The 22,204-nt window shown below is 46.8% G+C and overlaps 1 protein-coding gene across 4 annotated transcripts in view; it reads right to left on the reverse strand.

The window, feature by feature from the left end:
• Positions 1-22,204, reverse strand: part of rhea (Talin_middle and talin-RS domain-containing protein rhea) — a 391,086-nt gene that overhangs the window by 234,261 nt on the left and 134,621 nt on the right. For all 4 annotated transcript variants that reach the window (XM_050177552.2, XM_050177553.2, XM_055070111.2 and 1 more), the window contains exons 16-19: positions 15,282-15,370; positions 12,391-12,646; positions 2,543-2,594; positions 2,293-2,446 (exon numbers count right to left, since the gene is read on the reverse strand). In XM_050177552.2, coding sequence (XP_050033509.1) covers positions 2,293-2,446; positions 2,543-2,594; positions 12,391-12,646; positions 15,282-15,370 — 551 coding nt within the window. The remainder of the gene's footprint in view (positions 1-2,292; positions 2,447-2,542; positions 2,595-12,390; positions 12,647-15,281; positions 15,371-22,204) is intronic.

Raw genomic sequence — 22,204 nt, forward strand, 5'->3', positions numbered from 1 at the left:
CTTGCTTCAAGCTATTTAACCAGCCAGGGCATGCACGACATTCTGTCACAGACGTTTCAAGTGCACCAACGCTTCTGTATGCAGCGATTAAAGTTTAGCGTATCTTCGTCACCACGATGCTATCAATCTCGGCCTGTTGTGTCTTTCCATAAGATTGTCTGCTGCGTTTGTGAATGGAAGATGGGAGCTTCAATGGTGAAACATCAGAAGAAACGTGGCTGTACCTGTTCAAGTCGTCAAATCGCTTTTTCTTCTTGAAGGAATGCCTCGTCTGCTTCATTGCGGGTGTCACTAGATGAAGACAGAATTTCCCTAAGGCGCATAAAGCAGTGCTGGCACACCTCATCGGTGTCGCGAATGTCCTCAGCCTCTGGCAGTAGCCTCCGCAGGGAGGCAACATTGAAAAAGTTTATGCAACAAACATTTTTTATTGCGATAGCAATTATATGGGCACTCCAAGCGCACTTTGGCAACCAATGTTTCCATGATGTTCCGTACAAGGTCCAAAGACAATAACAGTGTTGCCGCGCATTGTATGCTGTATGTGCTGTATGTGCTGATGATCGCGGCTCAATCTGGTGCGTGCGCGAAGGAGAAAGCGGAGAGCACATGAAATTTGTGAGGCCTATAGAATAGAAAAAGCAGGACCAAGTTGTGTTAAGCCAGCCTTCAACAGCCCTCCAAGGAAAAGAAATTGCCTCTTTAGGCTGCGCAAACCATTGATAGCCGAACAGCACACTCTAGATTGTTGTTAATTTATTATTCTTTTAGTATCACGAGTGCTTCTCATGAATTGTTTGCTGCCTTGCAGGTGCCTGCGCCGTTTCCGATCATATTAACTCTTTCATTCAATAAATTTTCCAGCTTAAAGTCAGCGCTTGTGCTGTGTCCATATACTCCTTCAGCTTCGTTCCCAGTTGCTTGTTTGCCATTAATCAATACCAACTGGTCCAGTTTTCCATTCTCTTCAATGGGCAACACCCATAGTGAATCAGCGTGTGCATCAAAAAGAATGTCAATTTGCATGGCCAGCAGAAAAATTTGCTAAATTCACTGCCCTGTGTAGATTTCCTAATAAACGTAAGACAATATTCTCTTCATCGAATTGGAGAGAAAGGTTTGCTCCTTGATTACTAATAGTTTCAGCTTGAATACTGTTGTCCTTACTCCAGGAAGCCATGACCAAGTACAGCTATAAATTGCAATTTTGAAGTAATAATAACTCGTGAACTAATCATCAGAAGAAAAAAAAGAAGCTTTGCAAACATGATAAGTAGAATGATGCCTAGAATGTTGCCAAGAATACCAATAAAACTTGTTCTGCATTGAAAAGGAAGGAAGATATTCATTTCAAAACCTCTTTTTTTTTGCCCATTCTTATTGGGGTCTATATCAATTTCTAATTGCATTGCACGCACTATCTCTCCAGAGAAATATTGTATGACATTTCATCTAAAGGCACAAAGAAATGCATTTTGTTATGTGGAACAGTTCTGCTGTAAACGCAGTATGCACAATGGGGGCTAATATAGCAAGAACACTATATTTTGCTCCTACAGTTTTGACTGCCATCAGGTAACGCTTCATGCTAGGTGCTATTACCAAGTGTCATTGAAAAGCGCCGGAAGTAAGCTTTCTAATGCAATATGACTCCCATCTGCCTAATGCCCGCAGAAAGCACAGTGTGTCCACGAACGTTGTCTAAAATGCGGAGCGCCTGCCACCACAGTGGAATCGCCACCTTATAGGATGTCAACATTGTTTTATAATAATGATTAAAATGGCTGTTCACAATTCGAAAACTATTTGATATTTGATTCAATTTGATTCACTTCTGGCACTATTCAACTCGAATTCGATTCCGTCTCAAAAGCTATTTCCACATGCCTACATTTCTAACACATTTTTATCAGCTTCATGCCCACAAACTGCAAATGCTGCTCAAATCTTCCAAATTGCTTCAGCTTGAGTATCACCACGCTTCAGCAGAGAACTTTCCGCAGTATCACAGTTTTATTTCCTCCGTCAATTCCATCCTCTCAGAATCATGGCGAGACAAGGTGACATTACTCAACACAAATGCTCCTGCACATCAGCAGATGCAAGTGAAGGTCACATCTCCTACAGATTAACTGCAACATCATGAATCCTCCTTTCGTGTCACGCAGTGTGCTAAACCTGTCCTTTGTAGTCTTCCCCAAAATAAAGGTCAGGTGTTTCACAGACGAACCTCGCCTGTGTCAAAGCCTGCAGATGTAGTCGAGCATATATCTGCCACCGAACCGGCCTCACCTCTTTGTTCTGAGGCTCTGCAGCGCGAAGCAGATCAGAGAAGGCATTACAGAGGCGCCTTGCTGCATCCAGCAGCTTCTCGCCAGAGTCCTCGTCGTCCATCAGGGCAGCAATCATCTTTACGTCTTTTGACATCTCTGGCAGATTGCTGGCACTGCAAAGGAACAGCCACTCAACTCCCTGGCGACACCAAAATGTGCGCATGTGCCCGTGCTACTTCGTGCCAACACGTTCGAAGCAAGCAACTCACATGGTGGTGATGGCCGCTCCAACAGCTGGCTGGTCAATTTCCTCTGGGGGACCTACAATAATTCCATATCAATGCCACACTCAAGTTACAACCGCGCACCATATACCCCCATGTACCACCAAAATCCATATACAGGTCAACCAGTGCCACATGCCATTGGTGAATACAGTAAGTATTTACTGTATTTACCAATGACACATGGTGACCGTTGCTTCTCAATCACAATCTAGATCAAGCAAATGCACATTCGGAAGTGTTGTGATTTACTTATGCAGTGAAAATTATGCCTTGGTTTAAATTTATTCGGACATTTAAGTACCATTTTTACACGATTGTAAGTCAACCACTTTTTTAAAATTTGAACATCTAAAGTGGGGGGTCGACTTACAATCGAAACCAAAACATGGCACCGCCAAAAAAGCGAGACCAACGGGAGCTACAACGTAGTTACAATTTTATGTTTGCTCTACGGCCTTACCCGTAGCTTTTCGCTATCCCGCGTGTTTGTTCGCTTTTTGAAAGGGTTTTTCAACACTTTTGAGAGTTTTACAGTGCACACAACACTCGTGAGGGGGTGTCGATAGTTGATGGAAGCGCCGCTGTTCCATTCGCGGCGGCACCCTCAGAACGGCGCCGCTTGCGGGGAGTTCATGGAAGAGCAGATACTGCTCGTGGGTTTCTCTTTGCCTGTTGCGCTTAGCTTTCTCTATAGTTTGACGAAAGGCATTGGCTTGACGCATTCCACTTGACTGCCGGCTACGTGCTACTTCTATGCTTCCTCAGTCGTTCAAGAGGGCTGCCATCCTTTACGCCGAAGAAACAAATCACTGCGCAGCGGGCCGCAATTTCAATGTTTCTGAACGGGTGGTGCGAGAGTGCCGACTGCAGCGAAGCGAAATTATCACCTGTGACGGCAAGTGACGAATTTCCCACGTGCCGAAGTCTGGATGCTTTCCGGAGCTGTAGGCTAAGCTTGTGGTGTACGTCGCTGAAATGCGCGATCGGTCCCTGCCAGTGAAGTGCGACATGGTCATGAAACAAGCCCGGATCTTCGCCTTTTAAGGACCTGCTCCGCCGTGAGTACGAGTGGCTGGCGGCAGAAGACTGTGAAATTACACCAACCGGACCTGTCAAAAGAGCGTCCCTGACAGCTGCGTGTGGTTGGGTGCATTCGGCGTGGGCTGCTGTTCGACAAGATGTCGTGGTGCGGTCGTTTGCCAAATGTGAAATTTTGCGGGATGACGACGCGCTGTGGGACCGTAGCAACGATGACGATGGCAGCACTAGTGAAGATGAGTAGTCCAGTGACCATGTCAGCTACTAATAAATTTTCGTTATCGAATTCGCCCCTGGGTATGCTCTCCTTTCTTTTTTTTTTTCCCTGTCATGCGATATGAGGGGGTCGACATACATTCGAATTGACTTACAATCGTGTAAATACGGTATAACACTTGTTTGCCCTAAAGAGATGTTGCATGTGTGAGCTACAAAGAATAGGCTGCGATGCGCTTTCTTGAAAAATCTATATTGACACATGTACTTATCTTTATCGGGCGACACGTTTCACCACCTAACAAATGTTATCGCACAGCGCAGGACGAGCCTGCATATATCAGCAGTTTCTGGAATGTTATCGATGGTTCCATCTGCTGTCTTTCCCCGCAGCTTGTGTAATCTGATTGCATGTATGCACGACGCGAGTAATGTAGAACTTTGTGGAAGACATGCGGGTACCAGCGATTAGTCTGGAACATTCGACGCTTGATGTATAAAAGCCGACGCGCTTGACCCGTTGATCAGATTTTCGCCGATCGCCGACTGTGTTTGCCGCTTTTGTTGTGCTTTAAGTGTAGCGTGTTTTGTGGGCACAGGTTTGCCCAATAAAAGCTAGTTTTGCCTTTCACAGTATTGCTACCGTGTCCTTTGACATCACGATCACGTTGACATCTGGTGGAGGTGCTTTGCGTTCATGTACCGGACGCCCCCACAAAGCCGTGACCCAAGCCGGCACGCAGAAGACAACACCAACGTCGCCAAGAACCAGCGAGGTAGCCGCAGACTGCAAGGACTGCCCCCTGAGCACAGACTTTTGCCTGAGATGACCAGGAAGATCGCCACCGAATCCACCCCAATGGCAGCCCCAGCGTCCCTCCTCGTGCTGCAGCAGCCCAGGGAGCCTCCGACGTTCCGCAGTTCAACGTTCGAGGACCCGGAAAGCTGGCTTCAGACATATAATAGAGTCGCTACATTTAACAACTGGAACAGCGACGACAAACTGCAACATGTTTTCTTCGCATTGGAAGACGCGGCCAGAACGTGGTTCGAGAACCAAGAAGCCACCTTAACGACCTGGGAACTGTTCCGAAGCAGCTTCCTGCAGACATTCGCAAGCGTAGTGCGCCGAGAATGAGCCCAAGCGCTATTAGAAACCCGGGTGCAGCTACCTAATGAGACAACCGCGATCTTCATGGAGGAAATGGGCCATCTATTCCGCCACGCCTACCCTGAAATGCCCGAGGAAAAGAAAGTCCGCCTACTCATGCGTGGTGTGAAGGAGGAACTTTTTGCCAGAATGGTAAGAAGCCCACCGAAGACCGTCAACGAGTTTCTTCGCAAGGCCACCAGCATCGAGAAGACACTTGAGATGCGAAACTGGCAATTCGACCGCCGCACGAACTCGACAAACTACGCTGAAGTTCAGTCACTGGCCACCGACGACCTATGCGAGACTATCCGAGCGGTCGTGCGGGAGGAGCTACAGAAGCTGTTTCCATCATCACAGCCTCAAGCGGCTTCGATTGCCGACGCCGTACGTGAGCAGCTCCAACAACTCGGAGTAGCCCCTGAATTGCCGCAGCCTCAGCCGCAAGCAATGACCTACGCCGCCATCACCCGCCGTCAAGGTCCCCCTCCACGACCGCACCAGGGCCCTGTAATGCCGCAATTCCGTCGACAACCGTCACAACCGCGAGCACGCCCACCCGTCGCTCAGCGCAGCTACCCGAGGAAGACAGACGTTTGGCGCGCTCCTGACCACTGTCCGCTCTGCTACCACTGTGGAGAAGCGGGTCACGTCTACCGACGATGCCCATACCGGGAGATGGGACTGCAAGGTTTCACCATCAACGCTCCGCGCCCGCAGCAAGGTGAACGCCCTCGTGATATCGCCGACTACCTCGCTGCTACTCAGTGGAGCTCTCGACGACCGTCGCGTTCGCCATCACCAGGCCACTACCTGTCGCCGCAGCGCCAACCATACACTGGCCCAGTCCGGGGCCGGTCCATCAGCCCATAACCGGAAAACTAAAAGCAGCAACCGATGGAGGTGTGGTTGCTGTTCGTCGAACTGACGAAGATCCTCCGCCGCCGACGAAGACGACGAAGAAACCATCTCGACGACATAATAACGACACGCCACCATCACGACGAAATCAGGAAGCCAAGACTACACCGACGAAAGACGACTTGACGACGCGACGTGCCAACTTCAGTTCAACACGACGCAGCCGTGATCCGACGCCAAGACCTAACTGTAACGCAAGACAAAGAACCACTGACCACGACGTGCTTCTCGACGGCCACGCAGTCACCGCCTTAGTAGACACAGGAGCTGATTACTCCGTAATGAGTGGACACATCGCCATCCAGTTGAAGAAAGTTAAAACTGCATGGGAAGGCCCTCAAATTCGAACCGCTGGAGGACACCTCATTACACCGACTGGAATCTGCACGGCAAGAAGTACCGTTCACGACCGGACTTACCCTGCCACCTTCGTTATCCTCCAAAAGTGTTCACGAGACGTCATTCTCGGCATGGACTTCCTGAACCAACACGGCGCAATCATAGACCTGAAGTCAAAATCGATAACGCTGTCGGAAGATCAAGCGATACCGCCGGAGAACTCTCATAGTCACCACACCTTGAGTGTGCTCGAAGATCAAGTGAGCATCCCGCCTCGCTCGAGCATTGTTATTTCGGTCGGCACCGAAATACCCGCTGACGTAGAAGGCGTCATCGAAGGCGACCAACGTCTACTGCTCGACCGTGAAATTTGCGTCGCAAGAGGGATCGCTCGACTCCATGGAGGGAAAGCGGAAGTTATGCTAACCAACTTCAGCCAGGAGTTCAAACACATCAGCAAGGGCACGACAATCGCGTACATCGAGGAAGTTGTGGAAACCAGCAATGCCTTTGTCCTCTCGGATTCTGCGGCGTCTACCCCGATAAGCATAGTCCCCGAACCAGACTTCGACGTAAATCCAAGTCTCCCCATGATTAAGCAACAACAGCTGAGAAGCTTACTTCGACGATACAAAGAGTGCTTTTTGATGTCATCAAGGATTCGACAAACGCCAGTTGCAAAGCATCTCATAATAACCGAAGAGTGTGCTCGAACACTTCGCCAGAGCCCTTATCGAGTTTCTACGCGAGAGCGTGAGGCTATTAGGCAACAAGTCGACGAAATGCTGCGCGACGACATCATCCAGCCGTCGAAAAGCCCATGGGCATCTCCTGTAGTCTTCGTGAAGAAAAAGGACGGAACCCTACGTTTCTGCGTCGATTATCATCGTCTGAACGAGATCACGAAGAAGGACGTATACCCCCTCCCACGAATAGACGACGCATTAGATCAGCTCTGCAACGCTAAATACTTCTCGTCGATGGACCTCAAGTCTGGTTATTGGCAAATAGAAGTCGACGAAAGAGATCGCGAAAAGACGGCCTTCATCACCCCAGACGGCCTCTACGAGTTCAAGGTTATGCCATCCGGACTGTGCTTGGCGCCTGCAACGTTCCAGCGCGTGATGGACACGGTTTTAGCAGGATTGAAGTGGCAGACCTGTCTCGTTTACTTGGATGACGTCGTCGTCCTCGCCGGAAATTTCGACGATCACCTCAGGCGGCTTGCGACAGTACTAGAGGCCATCAAGTCATCAGGGCTTACTCTGAAGCCGGAAAAATGCTGCTTCGCTTACGATGAGCTTCTATTCCTAGGCCACGTCATCAGCAAATCTGGTGTCCGTCCAGACCCGCAAAAGACAGCTGCCATCACACAGTTCCCGCAACCCATCAAGAAGAAGGCAGTGCGTAGATTCTTTGGCATGTGTGCCTACTACAGGCGCTTTGTCAAGGACTTTTTATGCATCGCTGAGCCGTTGACACGTCTAACTAAATGTGATGTTGAGTTCAAGTGGGAAACGCCGCAGGCCGGCGCATTTGAAGAACTCAAACGACGCATGCAGTCGCCGCCAGTACTTGCGCACTTCGACAAGTACGCCGATACAGAAATCCATACTGACGCCAGTAGCCTAGGCCTCGGTGCCGTTCTAGTCCAGAGGAGAAACGGAGTCGAACAGGTGATAGCTTACGCTAGCCGGTCGCTGTCAAAAGCGGAAGGCAACTATTCAACGACCGAAAAGGAATGCCTCGCCATTGTTTGGGCTACAGCTAAATTTCGCGCTTATCTACAGTCAACGACTGAATTTTCGGATGGCCAACTTTTCGGACATGCCTGATATTTCGGACGTCTTCGCGACACCACCACAAGCCCCGTAGAATCAATGTATAAGGACATCTCAAGTTTCGGACGCTCAAACCCCCCGCCGCCCAATTTTGGAAGGTTCTTTGGCTCCTCGCGCAGTGCCCTTGCGAAGGAAATCGACTTGCAGCCGAAGCATATCACTGCTTTGAACCACAACTAGCCGAATCTAGCCGTCACACACCGATTTGGTCTGGCCACACTGGCTATGTTCATCGCCGCACTTCCGCCTCCGGCGGAGTTTCCGGAGCGGCGCCATTTCGTTTGTTTGTGCAGCCCACGTTTTGGCTAGCGTGGTGTGTGGTTGTGCTGTTGTGTCAAATGTGCTCTGCGACTCTAGGCCTAGGTGCTTCGACGCTCGTCAGCGAACTTCACTGTTCGCAACTTGAGGATTTCGCTTGCCTTCGATGGCCCCCACGCCGTCTTTGTCGTCCTCGCCGATGGCATCGAAGCGCGGAAAGCAGTACCGTCGGTTAACGATGGAGAAGAAAGCCGCCATTATTAAGCAAGTCATGAGCGGCCGATCGCAGGCTCACAACAATCAACAAGTTCTTCAAGTCACTGCAGCAATAACACCGGCTGCCCGACGATGCACATGTACATAATAAACCGGCAGTCGGCTGCATACAGAGTTTTTGAACGCCTCTTTTTATAGCCACTTCACTGATGCTTTGGCAGGGTTTTGGAAGCCTGGTACTTCGCCCTTTACCCTCAAATCCGAGAAAAAAAGAAGAAAGGTGCGTTTTTTTGCATGCATTCATTTTTTCGGACTGCCTGAATTTTCGGACATTTTTACGTTCCCATGAGGGTCCGAAAAATCAGTCGTTGACTGTATATGGCAGGCCATTCAAAGTTGTCAGCGAACATCACGCATTGTGTTGGCTAGCGAATACAGTCGAACCTCGATATATCGAACAGCGCGGTGATCGCAAAATAGTTCGATATAGCCAGAATTCGATATATAAAATCACGTAGAAAACGCGTCAAAAACTAGCACAAATCAATCAATGAACCAATCGTGGCGCAATAGATACTCACATGAAGCTTCAAACAAAGTATTTATTTTGTTCGCTGAAAGTACTGAAGCAGCGTAGCCTACTTCATATTGGCAACCGCGTGCTTGACCACGGCGTCCTCAACATAGTCCAAACGGTCCAGAAGTGCCTTCTATTGCACCGCAGTAGCGGCGTACAACGGCCAAAGCAGCTACAGCCTCAGTTGCAGTCGGGAGCGGGGCAACATCAGCTCTTGCTGGATCAGCCTTGGCAGCGTCTTCGTTTGGCCGCTCAGCAGTCACTTCTGCCGCGATCTCACGTCTGTTAGGGCCGATTTACACTTGAGCCGCCCATCGCCGCAAGCCGCACCACACGCTTGCGGTCGCGCGAAAAATTGCACGTATCCAGCACTTGTGCACAAATTACCGTTTACACTGTGTGCACAGTGTATACCTTACACATCGTAAACCGAAATTTGTGCACAAGTGTTTGATACGTGCAATATTTCGCGCGACCGCAAGCGTGCGGTGCGGCTTGCGGCGATGGGCGGCTCGAGCAAACTCCGCCACTGTTCCGGTGCTGTCGTCACCGCCAACGAAGTCCTCAATGCACATGCTGTGTGGCTCAGCACCGACAAAGCGCTCCAACTGGCTCCACGGCCGCCTCAATCACGCGCGCACGGCGGGGGCAAGCCCCGCCGTGCGCGCGTGATCGAGGCGGCCGTGCTGGCTCCAAGCCGCCGCGTGTGTACGCCGCTACGTTCAAATGGCGCCCTCGGCGCAACCGATGTGGGCAGCTGCCGTACGCAGCCGTCCGGAATAGGGTGCCTCGATGTCCTCCTCGCCCGCCGCTCCGGGCGAGGAGGACATCGAGGCACCCTAATCCGGAAAGTCCGGAACGCCCATCGCGCCGCCGCTATCTTCGAGAGTGTTGCGGGAAAGCTCGCCTCCTGTAAACAGAGCGCACTTGGTCTGGGGCGGCGGAGTTCGATATATCCATTTTACATCCGGCCCCGTTCGAAATAAAAAATTAAAAATGCATGCGATTTTCCACGTGATATAGAAAGTGTTCGATATACGCAATAATTCGATATATCCGTGTTCGATATATCGAGGTTTGACTGTATAAAGGATCCTTCAGGACGACTGGCGCAGTGGAGCCTCAGACTACAAGAATATGACATCACTGTAACCTACAAGTCCGGAAGAAAACACTCCGATGCCGATTGCCTATCACACGCCCCCATTGACCCGCCGCTGCAAGATGACGAGAATGACGACGCCTTCCTTGGAATGATAAGCGTGGAAGAGTTCGCTGAACAGCTACGGGCAGACCCTGAGCTAAAAGACCTCGTCGAATATTTGGAAGGGCACACCGACGTTGTTCCCAGGGCATTTAAGCATGGATTATCTTCCTTCACGCTTCAAAACAATCTATTCGTGAAGAAGAATTTCTCACCAGTCCGTGCCAACTACCTTCTTGTTGTTCCGTTGGCGCTGCGTCCAGAAGTACTGCGCGCCCTACATGACGATCCGACCGCCGGGCACCTCGGCTTCTCCCGGACGCTATCGAAGATACAAGAAAGGTATTACTGGCCACGCGTAACCGCCGACCTTGCCCATTACGTCAAGACATGCCGAGACTGTCAGTGACCCACAAGGCCAGCCGGATTACTACAGCCGATCAAGCCTCCTTGCCGACCTTTTCAGCAGATCAAGATGGACTTGTTGGGACCGTTTCTGACATCAACTTCCGGAAATAAGTGGATAAGGGGACTACGTGGCGACGGACTATCTCACCCGCTTCGCTGAAACTAAAGCTAACCGAAAGGCAGCGCAGCCGAAGTGGCGAAATTTTTCGTCGAGAACATCCTGCTGCGACATAGCGCCCCAGAAGTCCTCATCACCGACAGAGGAACGGCCTTTACAGCGGAGCTCACCCAAGCCATTCTTCAGTACAGTCAGACAAGGCACAGGAGGACAACTGCCTACCCAGCACAGACGAATGGTCTTATGGAGCGCGCCTGAATAAAACCCTTGCCGACATGCTAGCAATGTACGTCGACGTCGAGCACAGGACGTGGGATGCGGTCCTGCCGTACGTAACATTCGCTTACAACACAGCAGTGCAAGAAACAACACAGATCACGTCGTTTAAGCTGGTTTACGGCAGGAACCCGACAACGACGCTCGACGCCATGCTGCCGCATGTCACTGAGGAGGAGAATCTTGACGTCGCTACCTATCTCCAGCGCACCGAAGAAGCCCGACAGCTCGCCCGCCTACGGATCAAGAACCAGCAGCGTACCGACTGCCGACACTACAACCTCTGACGATGCTTCGTGGAGTACCAGCCCAAGGACCGTGTTTGGGTTTGGACCCCAATACGTCGACGAGGACTCAGTGAGAAACTATTGCGACATTATTTTGGACCCTGCAAGATCATCCGACCTGTTGGCGAACTGGACTATGAGGTCATGCCAGACGGCATTTCGCAGTTACAGCGGCGCCGGGCACGACCTGAAGTGGTCCACGTAGTGCGTCTGAAGCCCTTTTACACACGCTGGCGAACTTCCTTATTTTGTTGTTTTCTTTGCTAAGAGTGCTTTTCTTTATTACTTTCGTTTGTTTGCAGCATCGGGTCGATGCTTTTTAAGAGGGGGGTATGACACGTGTACTTGTCTTGTACACGTGTACACGTTTCACCGCCTAACAAATATCGCACAGCGCAGGACGCGCCTGCATGTATCGGAGGTTTCTGGAATGTTGTCGATGGTTCCATCCGCTGTCTTTCCCTGCAGCTTGCGTAATCTGATTGCATGTATGCGCGATGCGAATAATGTAAAACTTTGTGGAAGACACGCGGGTCCCAGCGATTAGTCTGGAACATTCGACGATTGATGTATAAAAGCCAACGCGCTTGACCCGTTGATCAGATTTTCGCCGATCGCCGATTGTGTTCGCCGCTCTCGTTGTGCTTTAAGTGTAGCCTGTTTCGTGGGCACAGGTTCGGCCAATAAAAGCTAGTTTTGCCTTTCACAGTATTGCTACCGTGTTCTTTGACGTCACGACCACGTGACAATATGCTACTAACAATTCCCATGGAAGATGAATGTATCTCAGTACAGAACTCCAAGTGGCTCTGCATGGCTGAAACATGGACGAGAGCACAGACGAGCCTTAACTAAGTTTCACTGGGTGAGAACAGTATGGTTACATCCATAGTAAACAAAGAAAGGAGGGTAAAAATTGTGCACAAAAGCAAGCAACCATCATGGCAAGCAAAAGTCGGTGACAAAACAAGAGGCACACACCTGCGGTAAGGGTGACAACCTGTGCGGTGGCTGCGTTCATGGCTGCAATCTGGGAGCTGACATTCTGGCGGTGCGTGTCCAGGTGGCTCTGGCGCCACTGCAGCGAGGCTGGGTCCGAGCCCAGCTGGGGACGTGCCTGGGGCACCTCAAGCTCCCGCAGCGAGGCCTGCACGGCATCGCGACCTGCACCCAGGCTTCCCAGCAGGGCACGCTGCGGCTCCGACTGCAGCTCCCGCACGTGCGGCTGCTGGGCCGGCTGTAAGGGTCACAAGACGCGTTTAACTTGGCTGGACCTCGGCTGGCACACTTCCCATTAGCACAGAACAAATCGCACTGCCATCCGTGCATTTGTATGCCACTGCAATGTGAACTGGAAGCAAAGTGCCTGGGGCTCTTTAGAGACCAGCATTTAAGTTGGCATAATCATATAATGCATGTTCGTGAAATGATGTGAATTATGGCAGCAATGATCTATACTCTCCAGGGGAGGTCGCCAAATAATTTGAGACTTAGCATATATAGAGCTTTATTAGAATCGATTTTATTGTACGGAATAACTTTATATGACCCTGCTCCGAGTATAAAATACAAATGATAAACAGAATGATAAAAAAGATTGTAAACAGCATTACTTATGGAACACATTTACAAGAAGTACCTACTCAACAAAAATATTGTAAGTTAGGAATTATTCAAGTAAAAGAGCTTTTTCATTTTGTGGTTTCGACACAACGCTACTTTGAAAGTGATATTAGAGTGCCCGTTCATAAATCAGTAACACTAAGAAAAACTGAAAGATACATTGAACTGCATGTTTTTATTAACCATGATAAAAAAATCAGGAAATACTACGTCCCCTCTCTATTTAACGCTCTAACGATTTTAACCCCTTAAGTGCTTCGAATGAGCAGAACTCGTCCTACTAGACTAGGTTGTCCTCTTGAGTGTTCAGGATGAGAAGTGCTCGTCTACGGCTTAGATCGCATGTCGCTCACCAGATGGAAGCACTTACTTGACGATTTCAGTTTCTCCTGCGGCAGGAGCACAGTTTTTGTGTGAAAACATGGCGTCCAGTAGCGGCGACAAATTCACAGCAGGACCGTCAACCCCAAAAAGAAGCTTTTCATTTTCATCATCTTCCAATGAAGATCACTCAGATACCGATGTTTATCTTGTGTCCGGAAGTGAAGAAGGCAGCGATGACACTGAATTGAGCAGTTCTTCAGGTGACGATGACAACATCTCTGAAGCGAACATTTGAGTGCTCATCAGTGGATGCAGCTTGACATTGACAATCCACGCGCGAAGCCTCCTCGGTTTCCATTTTTGGCCGTTCAAGGCAAAGCTTTCAATTTGATATCACCAGATGACTGTCTGGAGTACATACAGCAGTTTCTCAACGATGAACTGATTACACTAGTGGTCGATGAAACCAATCGTAACGTGGTTGAAAAGCTAAAATGCGCTCGTCCCAGAGTCATTCCCTGCTTTGAAATTTACCACACATTCACAATGCGTCCTGAGTGAAATAGGCAAAGGTTGATTAGCCTACACAAGTGAAGAATGATGAGGTGTTTGCGACTGTTTTCTTTATGTGGTTTGCACTATTTATTAGCAGCAGGCAGCTGGTTTCCTATGCAATGTTCAGAAATAAACTGCATTGCGTTGATTTGACTAGGTATGTGGTGAAAATATTTTTTCAACATTGAGTAGTTGCTTTTTATACAATATTGTTACACGAACGAAGGATTAAGACTGGAGACTATTTACAAAGTATATTTACAAAGGATAATGCAGCGCTGGCCAGTTCAGCCGACAGCTCGAGAGCCAGAGAGCGTTCGTCGTCTTCGTCGGGGCGCCCGCGTGCATCGGCCACAAGAAACACGCAATATGCATGTATCAAAACGATTCGAAATCAGCAATAAAAAAAGAAGATATTGCACAAAGTTGTGACTTTGTGCAATATTTGTATTTGTTTTCCTGTTTATATTTCCTTGTTTGAAATGATCTTGTGGCAATATTGGTTTGCTAATATTATTTACTACTAATAGAAATGAGTGATGCATACTTTTATGAAGTTCTCGGTAGTTTATATGTCGAGAGCATGTGTTTGTAAACTGTTGTGTGCCTTCACTGTGGGTGACGCTTGCTCGCTGGCCCAACTCGGCAAACAAGCACTTGGTGCTTGGGCTGGCCAAAACATTATGCACATATGAAGGCAACAATAAATTGAAGTTGAAAAAGTAATCTCTCTAGTTTATTAACGGTCGCCTTTTTACTTCAGATGCACTGCTGGTTTTCTCGATGGCTCGGCAGTAATGGTCAAAAGCATACTACTCTTTGCACTGCATGGAGGCAAGTGCCACCTCCACTGTCACAGTTGGTTAGCTGCTACGATTCAGGGCACAATCTGGAATCTAGGTCACCAAAAATACAGTACTGCTGCCACAATATTAATATTTAATATTAAAAGCAATAAGTGTCAACTTCGCATACAAGACAAAAAGGGGCAGGGGAGGGGTGACTCTTAGGCTTTAGGCTAAAGATTTTGGAAAGATTCCCCTTGTAATACATTGTGCTGTGGCACAAAGTGTAAAACACATTGGGGGAAATAATAAATAAATAAAACAGTGACAAAAAGAGTGCCGCGGCATTCTTTCTGTCTCCTTTTTTTTTTTTTCTCTACAGGTTTTATACCTTGCGCCACAGCATAATGGATTAACTATGCACCAACTTGCCTGACATAGTACACATTGCCCTTGTATTTGAAGAAATACAATAGATGAAAATGAAAATAAACAAACGGGTTCTGCTTCCTTTTAAATGCCACAATGCCACACTGTGACAGTGTCAGACGTTGAGATTCACCAGTGGATCGCAGCCCGACTCACCGTGGCCCCGCTGTGTGCACTGATAGCCTGGCCCGTCTCCATCTGCTGCTGTGGTGCTGGCATGTGGCCCTTGACCCCCAGCTGGGGCCCTGCAATACGAGAAGCATGGACATCATTTATCATTCAGACCTTTTTCCAGCTCTTTGACCAGGATTAGACCAATTAATAACTGGCTTAGTTTAGAGCACCGAACAATTTGGACTGACCAGGTGTATGTGCTACTTTATGAAATCAGGAACTTGTTAATTCAAAGGTATTTGGCTTTGTAATGGTTGATTAGGACAAGCAGCAGAGTGCAGTCAAACATACGGTACTGCAGTGAGTGATAAAAAAGCACTGTTAGTCTCCAACTGAAGCCACGTGACGGCTTGTGCATTGCAGAAATTATCACAGGGATATATCAGACCCATTGTTTGTTTGTTTTTGCATTTTGTACATTTTGCAATGTACGCATGTAAGCCCCACACGAGACGATAGGTTTGATGAGAAAACACTTAGTTTGGTTTGCAAGGTGTGAAACATGACGGATGCTGAAGAGAATGAAAGGCACGCTGATGCTAAACTTGCCTACCAGTACACACCGCCTCCAGAGGTTTGCAGCCATACCAGTTCCACAACTCACCATGTTTCAGAATCCAGACACAGTGGTAGGTAAAAATGCTTGGAGATCTGCTGAATGTTGCCTATGGAGTACAGAACAAACTACAGTAGACTTTCATTATTTCATCAATGGCTAACAAAATTTTTTGACGAATTTTACCATGACCAAAGGTCTCAGCCAGCACCCATACATATCCATGGGCCAGTACTTTCGTTATTTCAATCCTGAAATTGGTTGGCACAAACCTTTCCAACTGTCTTCCCTAATGGCTGCAGCAGTGTTTGCCTTGGCCATACTAAGAGACGACGAATACGTCAAAGATGTGCCACCAAAACACCTATTTTAGGTCTGCTCCAGGGAAATATTCAAGCAGAAATGGTAGCTGACAATACAGTATTTACCCAACTGTAATGTGTGGCCCATAAGAATTGGTCCGACAATTGTCTGCGTGGTGCAATGAACCTTTCCAGGAATGCACATGCACCATCAGCGGCGGTTGCAGGTTCAGCGTGGGAAGTGGGAGAGCCAACCGTTGTGGCGGCCAGAGGCTCTTCTGTTTGCCTTGCCTACAGCGTCCCGGTGCTCCCTTCTCCCATAATGCCTTGCGCCTATCCGCTGGTGCTTAGGCCTAAGGCACTGTCGGAGAAGGGAGCACCAGGCTGTGCACAGCTCACACGCTGCAGGCAAGGAGAGTCTCCAGTGGCCGGCACTTCAACTTCCCGTACTGCCTTACGGCCACCACTCAACGTTGCACGCAAATTTCTGGAAAGGTCTTTTAGATAATGACACGTGCACTTGGTTATCTTTCACCGGTAACCGCTTTTCATCGGCTAAGAAATGTTAAGCATTATTGCTGGGCGCACGACGCACCCGCACGTATCAGAAGTTTCTCAAATGTTATCAATGGTTCTATCCGTTGTCTGTTGTCACCGAACCTTGTTTAATCTGATCGTATGTGCAATGCAAATTGTGTAGTACTATCTGGAAGACCCGGGGGCACTAGTGATTATTCTGGAACCTTCGATGACTCGTGTATAAAAGCCGATGCGGTTGCCCTGCAAATAAGATTTTCAACGCTCGCCGACAGTGTTCGCCGCTATCACTGTTCTTTGATCGTAACTTGCTTTCGAGGGCACATGCTCGCCCAATAAAACAGTAGCACACCATTCAGAGTTTTGTTGCTTTCTTCACCATTACTACCACGTGACAATATGAACCAAAACCAAGCTCGTAGTGTTTGCAACAGCGACTGTAGCAACTGCGTCTCACGTAGCAGGGTAATGACGATCTACTGCTTTTAGGCTATCAGCTTGCTTTCAGCCCATTCAAAGGTTAAGTGATACTTTGCATGCTAAGCAAGTTGCATGTTTTTGGTGTTCCAGAGAATTGTACACGTTGCAGGGCAAACTAGTGAACTGGTTAGTCTAGGCATGGGCTACCATCTCGTCTGCAATTGCTACAAAGTGTTTCAATAAATTTTTAATAAATGCAGAACATAAAACATGCAATTGACCGTAAAGAAGACTACATGTTGTGTTCTACAGACAGCGATAAAGTGCTGTCTGAGAGTGACAACAACGACAATAAGTGTAAATAAATTTCCATTCTGTGAACGTAAAGTTCACTGGTTTCATCTTTTTTCTGATGAACAGAATCGGATGCATGCAAGCTTTTTCTTGTTGAAAAATTGTGTGTGTGTCAGATTCTTACATTGTTTAGGTGCTCTTATGCCGTTTACACATTAGTTCTATACTTCGAACCCATCAAAACTGAGTGCACATTCAATTTGGGGGTGTGTTAGAATTGTGCCAAATGAATCAGTGCTTCCTGGTGGTTTTTTCTGCCTCTTGTTAGTTTAATTTGACCCATCGAATAATTAGATCAAATTCATTGGTTCTGTTGGAGCCGACTGTATAGAATATACATTTATTAAGTGCAGCAATAAAGAAAAACATAGAGCAAGAGATAGAAATCTACAAATAAGCTGTAAGTAAAACCAAACAAACGGCTGTTTCTAATGGGTACATTTTTTCAGTCAGTCAGATTTGCCATACTGAACACCTTTTTATCAGGTAATAAGCAACAACGCATTGAAGTTTAACCTTCTTTCACTGACGCCATTTCATTCCAGTCAATTCGCCTGTGCAGACTGATGCAGAGAGCAACCCTTGAGCTTGCACCAATGTTTTGGAACTGGGATGACGGAAGAAGTCTGTTTGACACCTGGCTCAATGCTAACAAAACAAGTGAAAGATGTTCGTTCAGATGAAGATGCCTGTGTCATATCACCACTCTGTGAATGAGACGTGCCTGATGCCCTGGCCATTCTGGAACAGGCTGCTAGTGTTGCATCGTGACATATGAGTAGAGAAAAATTGCATTTACTGCAGTGGTTTCATATCAATTTACACACGGTACATGAATGAAAACCACATGTTTAGTTCATTTGGCCACTTCTTTTCCTGTCCAATGAAATATTATGAACAAGCTTTACTGGACAAAGGAAACTAAAGATCCTGGTCCAAGATGCAATGTCCAGTCGCCAAGCAGAACAAAATGACAACAACGTTCATGAAAAAGCTATGCACAAAATCAGCGGTTTGTCTCCTAGCTGCAGTAGCAACATTGTGATAATGGCAAAATGCTCGAGTGCTTAGATTTAAGTGCATGTTAAAACACCCCAGGTGGCTGAAATGAATTAAAGCACTTCCCCACTTCCCATGGTGCCACTAATAACCTGCATACACCACCTGGACATTCCCTCAGGAGCGCCTGTCTAAGTATATGGCAAAAGGGGAATTGTTCTGCACAAAATACAATGTGCCAGATAAAGGAAAAGTTAAAATATACCAACAAGAAGCAGATTTTTTATTTAGGCCATAAATTTTTGTTGCACAAAATTCTTGGAAATGACAAAAGCAAAGAATAAGAACTGAATCGCACAAGTTTCAACTTCTGTAACACAGCAGTAAATAATGATATCAGAGTGTCCTATAATGTGCACCTAATAGGGCAAATAAAGCATCAAAAATTTATTAATTATACACTGCTGTCAAATACAGCGGACTTCGGATAAACGAAGCTCGCTTAAACCAAAATGACAGATAAACTAAACAATGTTATCACTTTTGGTTGAACGGCCACAGACACAATGTTAACAGACTTCGATTAAACGAAAACCATCCTGTTGTGAGCTCCCAGTTAAACAAAGCATCAACCAAACTACTACCTACCTCATCAGCATATGGAACAGGAAAAGTCCAACAAACATGTCAAATGGTTATGCTATAAAGAGCCAAGAAATTCCAGTCCGCCAAATGTCAAAGTTAATGCAGAGTAAAGATGTTGAAGTTGAAACACTCAGCATTTCCATCATGAGGATTTCGCTAGGCAAGCAGGGATCCTTGCAGAGGAGGCAGATAGGATTTTGCAACCAGGCTGCCACTAGTGCTCCGTTCATACTGCCAGGAATAAGAGACATCCAATGATGCCCTTGCTACCTGCTCTGAGGAGACAGCCGAAAATATTATCAGTCAAGTATGTGGCAAGGTCTATGATTTTATTGACCAAAACATAAGTATTACTGCTCCAGCGCACGTTGCTGTTTCGTACCAGACGGCAAGAGAGTGAGTTGAAACTCTGCAGCACTATTTCAAATGTGATGACTGCATTGAATTATTGGGAATCCTTTCAAGCGTAAATACAATGTTGTGCAAGAAAAGCTACAATACTAGAAGCAGAGCACAGTAATGTCTCTCTTTTTTTTTCCCTATCCAAACACGTGGACGCTCTTCAAATGGAACAAACTTCAGAGATTTTTCTGTCTTAAATGAAACTTGGAATAAATGGAACATGTCCCTTCAAGTTGCATTGAAGCAAAGTCTACCACTACTTTGTTGAGCAAGGCTTTGGTAGAACTCTCGCAAATGTTGCAACCATTTCACATCACCACACACATCAAATTTGTCTGCTTCAGATGCTTTAATATAATGTAGTTTCTAGAACTCTCATATCTGGTCTTGGTGCAAAGTTGTGGACAAGTAAAATTTGCGGTTAAATTTCTTTAACTAGCTAAAACTTGGAAATCTTTTGTAAAAACTATAAGGTTGTAAATCAGAATTCTGCTTCTTACAGTTGGTAGAATTATGCTTTCACTCTTTAGTGCAAAACAAATTTTATTCAAGTCTATTACGTATGTGGTTATGTAACATGTGAATTTCTGCATTTCACACGTGCTATTTAAATAAGAAAATCGGACCTGGTCCCGAAGTAAACCACATGACACCATGGATTTTCGGTGCATGCTGAAGAAACCCCAGGTGGTCAAAATTATTCCTAAACTGTTTACTACGGTGTCCCTCACAGCCCACTATGCCACTTTCGGGACGCTAAGCCCTATATTTTATTAAGAGTTTTTTTTTTACCTTGAACACTTCCTCTTTAATTATCTTTGCCTGACAGCCTTCTTGAACAGACTTATGAAGAATTATGGTAGCCGTAAAATGTCTGCAAATATTTCCTAAGATGCTTCCTCTACTTCTTGATCATACATGACTGCTGGTAACCCTAAACAGTCGAATTCCATTTTGTATTCTGCGAACACTGTATAGAAAGGCTGGTTATATTCTGTAGACTTTTCAGTTACCCGATTATTGACAGGGATGCAATTCTTTGTTTAGTATATCTTACTAAAGCTGACCTGTTCTCTAGGATTACCAAAGCCAGGTGTTGGCTGATTTCATTCAAGATCACTTTATCGAATACTCTGTACAATACTGACAAGAAGCCTGATAGGCTTATTAATAGTCAATTTTTTTTTATGCCTCATTCATTATGGATTCCAAGCCTTGGGTAAGTGATGAGCCAGCGCTGTTACAAAGGGGCACAAGCCTCTGGAGCGCAACATCAGGGAGCCTGTTATTCCATCGTCTCTTGCTGCTCTTACCCTGAACATAACTTGCAAAGCCCCGCCAACTTGACCACCAGTCACACCTGGGATTCGCATATTTTCACTGCAACATGTCTGTAGAAAGCTGCACTTCAATGGAGCTGGAATGCAAACACGCTCAAGCACTTGTTCATGCCTAGAGGAACAGTAAAAAACGTCAGGTAACGAATATTATTCCAGAGTCCCTTATCGTGTTGCTGTTCCTCATGTGTGGGATGTTGAGCTCCCTCATTTGATTTCGATAAAGATGCAACTGAAGGAAACAGATGGGGCAGCTGAATAAGTACTGCTATCATTATTAAAAAAGAAGTCACCGATGCAAAATAAAACATGACAATTTAGGTTTTAGCGGTAAGAAATCATTGTTTTTCATCACTCTTGCTATAAAAAGAAATAAAAATTAAAGGGCATCATGAAACAGACATTAGAACATGATCCTTCTTACCAAATACACCTCCCCCTCCACCCCAAAACACAACCTCACAATGGCTTTGAGCACTCCTTCATGCCACAAACTGTCACCGATTGGAACGCCTTTATTGGGAGGCAAATCTCATAACTCACTGTCACATCTTTTCTGCCCGATTTAGTGTAATGAAATTTCTTTTATTTTAGTAGCGTGTTGTCTACCATACTATACTATATTATGCTGCATTTTCTCTGCTGCAAACTACACTTCCTCGTTATTCTGAGAACATTCTCGTTCTCGTATCGTGCTGTATTCAAGTAACAATGTGTCAGCATTTCCACCCTGGTGATGTTTCCATTGGGAATTGCAGTATGAAGAAACAAACGAAGCGAGAATCCTCACCACAACCCTGTCCATGCTGCCCCCAACTCCACATTCCTTGGCCATGTAAACCTAGCCTTAACAGGCTCTCAGGTTTTCCTGCAGACTCAGCTAGAACCACACAGGTTCTAGCTGCAGCCGTGAGTGTGGACTTGGTTCTTGCAAAAGTATTGTAGACAATGGCACCCGTTGTCACGCCGCCTTGCAAGTGCTGGTGGCACATGCACATCCTGCTATTGTTTCCTTTTCTCGCCCCCAACCCCTTATTTTTGCTTGTATATGCTCCGAGATAGAATCAACAAAATGCATTCTGTTTGAAACCTCAAAATGTGTGCCGTCAGCTCCAAGAAGTGCCTGCATGTCTTAGCTATGCAACCGTGGCAACAAGCACTATAGTAACATTCGAGCTGAAGAGCGAGAAAAGTGAAACAGTAAAGTAGAAGACTGTCCCAGCAAGAACATCGGCCATGGCTTGTCACCAGCTTCTGGAGTACGGCGACCAAAGTGATAATTGGAAGGCGTACATGACGAAGGTGGAAGCTTATTTCGGGGCAACAATAGAAAGGCTGTCATTACTGGCTGTA

The sequence above is a fragment of the Dermacentor andersoni genome, chromosome 5 (genome assembly GCF_023375885.2).
Source record: "Dermacentor andersoni chromosome 5, qqDerAnde1_hic_scaffold, whole genome shotgun sequence".
Classification (NCBI taxonomy): Eukaryota; Metazoa; Arthropoda; class Arachnida; order Ixodida; family Ixodidae; genus Dermacentor; species Dermacentor andersoni.